Source organism: Gossypium raimondii, chromosome 13 (genome assembly GCF_025698545.1).
Source record: "Gossypium raimondii isolate GPD5lz chromosome 13, ASM2569854v1, whole genome shotgun sequence".
Classification (NCBI taxonomy): Eukaryota; Viridiplantae; Streptophyta; class Magnoliopsida; order Malvales; family Malvaceae; genus Gossypium; species Gossypium raimondii.
Genome location: NC_068577.1, coordinates 29,634,963 through 29,641,587, shown reverse-complemented (window position 1 = coordinate 29,641,587; position 6,625 = coordinate 29,634,963). Strand labels below are relative to the sequence as shown.

Sequence of the window (6,625 nt, the reverse complement as noted above, 5' to 3'; positions counted from 1 at the left end):
ACAGGCTTTTAGCTGCGCCTTTTTAGGCCTTTCGTGGCGCTTTTCCCACAAACGCCGCTAAAGAACAGGACCTTTAGCGGCGTTTCACAAAATAGACCATGACCTTTAGCGACGCTTTTTCCACAAACGCCGCTAAATACCATGACCTTTAGCGGTGCTTTTGTCACAAATGCCGCTAAAGAACGTGACCTTTAACGGCGCTTCTCGCCAAAACGCCGTTAAAAACATATCATGCAAAAAAATTATTTTAATCAAATAATATTTATTTTTATGATAAATATTATATTATGTTTTATTTTTTTAATTTGAACTTTAAATATACTTTTAAGGATAAATAAAAATATTATTTAAATTAAATTTTCTATGAAAATGATAAAAGAAGGCAAATAAAGGAAGCTTAAATAATAATAAAAATTAATAAAAGTGAGAAAATGTAAATAATTAATAAAAATTATAAATTATAAACCTCAAAATTTAGGTAAAATCAACACCAATGCAATGCAAGCCATTGTTGAGTCTAATACAAGTGAAGAAACTAAAATCCTAAGAAGAGAATCCTATTTTACTAACAACAGAAAATGCAACTGACAAAATGCAACTGACAAGAAATATCCATACTTTGTCCAGTATTTATATCGAAAAATCAGATCAGAAGAAGCAATCTCTTTGCACACCATTTCAATTCCTAGTAAGGCCTTCGAAAGTAGTTGATGAAAGCCGACATACACATCCGATCAATCAGCTTTCAGTTTCAGAATTTCCTTGGCGGTCCTTAAACGAAAATAGGGCATAGGGCATGTGTTTCTACATAAGCATGGAAAAATCCAACTCAGTATAGGGCATGTGTTCCTTAAACAGCAATGTATGTCTTTGTGTATGGGGACAAATATCTGAGCAAAGTAAAGTATGGGAAAACTGAAGGTAGAAGCAAGCAACTACCTTTTTATAGAAGAAGCTATTGAAGAAATGGCATAAGAGCATTATGTAAACATGACAGATTTCAGAAAAAAATGTACATTTGCTTGCTTGGTATAATGTACATTATTTTCAATTAATAAATAAATAAATGGGGCTAAAAGTATGAATGAAGTTATGAAGCTAACGGATTGTAAAATGTTCTATTTGGTATAATGTGCGTAGTCGACACAGTTAGTAGTTTAACTTTTATGATTTCCAAACACATTTTCCCTTCCTTTTTTCTTACTATGTAAACCTTAACCATGCAATCTCTGGATATATTCAAGATAATACACTTCTTAAAGCAAAAGTTTCAAGATAGAAAAGATAATACACTTCTATTTGACAAACAAACCTATCATATACCTGACTAAGAAGTTTTGGTTTGTCTTCTGTTGAAAACGTAACTTCATGCATGGGCCTGCATCAGCACCAAAGAATGTAAATTTCACCATCCAAATGGATAGAAAGTATATATAAACATGGATTTTGTGTACAGATTGGTGGGCTGTAGCTTGCTTTTCTGGGGGGCAATATGTACGTGCTTTCAAAATAATGATGTTGCTCATAAACCAAAAAGAATTCTTACAACTTCAGTTGATCAAAACCCTTAAATCCTTTTGGGTCAAAATTTTTCCACTGACAAATTATAACAAAGGCAAAATATAACAAAGGCAATACCTTTTGAATATCCTTTGCTGCTCATATACAATACTTTGCTGCTCATAGCAAGCACCTGCTACAAGACACTTTAATGAGGAATAAATCAAGGAAAATATAACAAAGGTATCCACTTACGGTTCTTCTAAATCAATAAATTTAATAGCAACTTCCTTGTTCAGTTCCTTGTCAAACCTGAAAATCAGGAAAGGCATCAGCTATCCATCTCATTTTTATTAATCATGATTCACGATTTAAAAAGCCAAAGCATATGCAACATGATTACAGGTAAGAAATGGGCATATAGATGTGTTGCAGTACAATTAGCAGTCATACAGTCATACAGTACAATTATCAATAAACAAGTATTGAAATATTACATGATTAAAATAACCAATATACAGCCATTTTCATAAAGTGTTCCCAGGTAATTTAGACTCCTTTTACATGTTAACAATTAAAAAGATAAAATAAATAAATAAGAGGGTTAGTTAAAAAGTGGGGGTCTAATTAAAGAGATTGTCCAGCAGTACCCAGTTTAGAAAATATCAGTCTAATCTAGTAAACTCAAAAAGAACAAAGGCAATCACTTTTTCACTAGTATGCACATCTATTCTGCCTCTAAAAGGATACAAAAAGTCAAACAACTATAAAGGATACAAGGGTTAGGAAATTTCAAGTTCAAAACTCCAAATTTCAATAATTTCTTGATCCAAAGCTACCAAAAATCAGAAATACTTATAAGCTACACCATAAAATGTGAGATAAACAGAAAACTGTTGAAGGTGTTGAAGCAGATGTTAAAGCTTCCAATGTTCAATACTTCAAACTGCAAAAATAAGAAGAGCACAACCGCCTTTTCCAGTTACAAATGTGAAAATGTGCCATGATTATAAAAAATGACTACTTAATTTTTATTTTTTATTCTTACTCTAAGATTACTTATATAATAATTAATACTAATTTTGTTATTATCATATAATAGTTAGTAATATATTTAAAAATATTTTTAATTTTAATTTAATATTATAATTAGCAAGCCATTGAATAGATTGGGAAGTAACTTTAATTGTGTCAAAAAAAGCAGATAAAAAAATTATTCAAAAAATATATTAACAATAAATGATATTATATATTATGGAAGAATTGTTTAGCTTAGCAACACAACAACAATGAACACTGATATCTAAACCACGCATACAGATTACACTTCATTTGCTGCTGAAACTTAACACAATTATTCTCCTGCAAAAGTCTGATTATATAATCAGTGTGCACCTTCAAGTTCAAATATGATTTTGTTATTAATGCTATCATACCCCATTGAGCTGCTGGTTGCACCTTCGCCATAAGAGCTTGGCAGGTCAGTAAGCAAGTATTCAGCTGGTTCCTTACTATAATGGAGGATATCATCTCGTAAATGCCCTGCACCAGCACACCTTCACAAAGAAACAGAACAAACTCAGCACCATTTAAGGGTTAAAAAGCCAATAACTGGAATGTTAAATGGCAAAGGGCAAGGATAAAAAAACTGGTTGCCTAAAATATGAAACAAAATAAAAGCCTTGAAATGAAAAAAATTAAGGAAGAAAAAGGTCGGCACATTCAACTGAGTCCAGAAAGAAAAGAAAATGAAGAAATAAACTCAGTACAGTAATCCATCATTTTGCTCTCTAGACCACCTGAATCACGAATCTTATTATACATATTGCTGGTATAGTAAAAGAGTGAGAAGATAAACTTCATTCTGATTCTTTAATATCTAAATAAAGGGGGAAAAGAGAAAAAAGGAAATGAGACATGCCTTTCAATAATAGTATCAGCATTTGCTTTGCTTTTGGGACTATGCATGATAACTCTTATAACTGTGACTGCAATTCGATATCAGAGTCATCAAAATCGTCCATTATAGTGATTACCTGAATCGTGATTACCTGAATAATACAAGCTTGAACAAGTCAGAATCAAAGAACAACCAAACCAGATCAAGTGAATCAGGCAATGCAGATGAAGCATATTCATATATAAACTGTATGTTCAGCCGTAGGCAAGTCCAATTAACTTAGAATGAATGAATTATTAAAAATTTTATTAAAAACAGTATATATATATATAAACATAAAAAAAGAGTTTAAATGAACAATTTGAATCAACAGAAAAGAAAAGCTATGATAATTTTGAAGACTTTTATGCCTAGATAAATTAAGTTGAAAAAATATAATTTCAAGGCAAAGTATTTCAAAGATTACTACAAAGCATATCATGTAACAACAAATGCTTCATCCAAAACAGTAAATCAAAATAATAAAGCACCAAACTTGTATACTGCCCACCATTATAAGTCACTAAAAGCAAGAAAAACAAAAATGACTTAATTCACGGAATTCACGAATGTTAACATCAGACATGAATTTAAAACTTTGCCTTCGGAAGAATGTTCAAAACCAGAATCCACAATAGATCGAAGCAGCTCCGGTTTCAGCAGAAAGTCTCTGATTCCCGAACTGTGAATTCCAACATACCCCCTATACCACATAAAAAGAAATGAAACAAATTAAAATTAAATTGCTTTACACAAAAACTAGCAGATTATATTAGAACATTGTTTTCCTTAAAAATATGTATAAGTTAAAATGACTAACTTCTTAGCAGAATCAGCAGCCTTAATGGAGGCAGAGTCAGGGACTTTTTCATCTTCTTCTTCGTAGTCGAGAAGCTCTTCCTCGTAGGCATCGTTGTCCTTTATCTCCCCCATTCTAATCAACCAATAAAATGAAACAAAATAATAACAAATTCATAGTTGGGAAAAGGATATAATTTCCATTAAATCTCCCTTCTCAACTTCTTGTTTATCTCCTTCAACCTCCTGTAATTTTCTTCCATTCCCTACAAAAACACATACAAAAATGGAATAAAGAACAACAACAGAACCCCACAAAGCTTAAAAACTAAATTGTAAACCTCATGGAGAGAAAAAGAAAAGGTTTAGGGATTTGAACGGTATTACGAGATGTTGGGGCAAAGGAACTCATGGAATTTTGAGATTAAAAGGGAAAAAGAATTAAGTACAAACCTTTATTTAGGGTATTTAGGGCGCACAATGGAGATGAGAAGAAGGAGTAACGAGCGGGTAACCAAAAAAATTTTTTTGTTGGGAGTCAGCGGGATTTTGAATATTTTTTGAGGCGTTTTTATAAAAAAAGCCGCTATTGCTTATCTTTTGCGGCGTTTTTTATAAAAACGCCGTAAAAATTATTTTATTTTGTACAAAACGACACCGTTTTTCTATGCTAAAAATCTTATATTTTTCTGCTAAAAATTATTTTAAAGTAAAATTATTTTTGTATGGCGTTTTATAAAACGCCTATTATTACATTTTTAGGCATTTTTCATAAAACGCATAAAAAATTATTTCATTTTAAATCATTAAATTTTTTAATTTAAACATCTAATTTTACGGTTAAAATTATCAATGTAACAATTAGAAAATGATCAAATAATTTTGTAGTCTTTAATGTTTGTAATTTTATTAATTTGGTCTTTTCTTTAAAAGTATATAAATATTATAAAAATAAAAGTTTAAATCACGAAAAATATAAAACCTTTCAAAATTTAAAAAATATGTTATTTCCTCTTTAAATGATAATTAGAAATGTTCACTACCCATACAACCCACCTAGTCCAAAATATGGTTAGGCTTAGATTTATATTTTTTATTATTTTTAAACAATGAAATGGGTGATTCGAGTAAAACGAGCTTGAAGTTGGAAAAGTTTTTAAAATTGGGCATTTATAACACCTAATTCATAAACCTTAAAATGGTAATACTTAAACCTTAAACTCTAAACCATGTATTGTAACAGTCAAATCATTAACGCTAAACCGTAAACCATAAACATCAAGCCCTAAAACAGTAAATTTGATCATTATCTTATAAACCGTAAACACTAACCTCATATTAACACTAAAATGTAAACTCTAAACCTTAAACTCCAATCCCCAAGCCCTAAACCCTGAACTCAAAACTGTAATCCTAAAATAATAAACATTATGATGATATTTATTCATCATTATCCACTAACCCGACCCAAATCCAAATGCAAACCCTACCCTACCCTGCTCTGCTCATTTTGTTTTCCCAACCCTAGACCTCAGCACTCGCCACTCACCCACCCTAACGAAGTACCCAACGTAATTTGATTAATGATTGCAAATATAAGATATTTGCAATTTCTTTTGCCATTGGGCTATTCAGATAAATTAGACCTACTTGTCCACCACTACCACTATACTGCCTGAAGCAGCATTCGGCTCTAGACTCGAGACCCAGCTAACACTTTTTGTTATCAAGAAATAAACAAATAGCTTTTTCTTTTCGGGAGCAAATCGTCCAACTAACCCCACCGACTTTACTAGCTAAATTGAATCCCAACTTCACTTAATTATTTTCTAAAATTCAATATTTAATAAATTTTATTCGAATTTCAATATTTATAATATTTTCCTATAACCCTTTCACAACCTAAAAAACCTAGTATTAATTTCTAGTGGGTATTAGACCAAGTAATAATAATTTAAGTTTTATGATATTTTATTTTACTCATAATTTAATATATTTTTCTAGTAAAGTAGTTTAAATAAACTGTGATTGAAAAATAATAATAAATAGTTAGGAGTTAGGACTTCTCTTTAATAAAAACAATTTGTATTAAACAATATTATTTGTTATCATTTAAATGTAAATTTGACCACTATATAATAAATACAACGAAATATTAATTTTTTCAACTTATAATAAAAAAATATAATTGAAACATTACTTGAGAATATATCAAAGAATGAGATAATTGAAATGGTTTTAGATTTTATTATTAGCGGCGCTTTTTCAAAAACGCCGCTAAAGGTACGAGCAGTAGCGGCGCTTCTTCAAAAACACCACTAAAGGTATGAGCATTAGCGGCGCTTTTTCAAAAACGCCGCTAAAGGTACGAGCATTAGCGGCGCTTGT

General features: G+C 30.8%; 1 protein-coding gene across 4 annotated transcripts; it reads right to left on the bottom strand.

Annotated features, from left to right (window-relative positions):
* Positions 1 to 434: 434 nt before the first annotated feature.
* LOC105782223 (uncharacterized) lies at positions 435 to 4,794 on the bottom strand. 4 transcript variants are annotated; one of them, XM_052626749.1, is made up of 8 exons: positions 4,691 to 4,794; positions 4,260 to 4,503; positions 4,042 to 4,142; positions 3,422 to 3,551; positions 2,937 to 3,056; positions 1,756 to 1,812; positions 1,324 to 1,378; positions 435 to 804 (listed from the first exon to the last, which is right to left on the bottom strand). In XM_052626749.1, exons 4-8 carry the CDS (start codon positions 3,466 to 3,468, stop codon positions 739 to 741), a joined length of 345 nt encoding a protein of 114 aa, XP_052482709.1. In that variant the 5' UTR covers positions 3,469 to 3,551; positions 4,042 to 4,142; positions 4,260 to 4,503; positions 4,691 to 4,794; the 3' UTR covers positions 435 to 738. The 4 variants fall into 4 exon arrangements, 3 of the variants coding, with proteins under 3 accessions (XP_052482709.1, XP_052482710.1, XP_052482708.1); XM_052626750.1 differs by having other exon boundaries at positions 4,625 to 4,698; XM_052626748.1 differs by lacking the exon at positions 4,691 to 4,794 and adding an exon at positions 4,579 to 4,684.
* Positions 4,795 to 6,625: the final 1,831 nt, after the last annotated feature.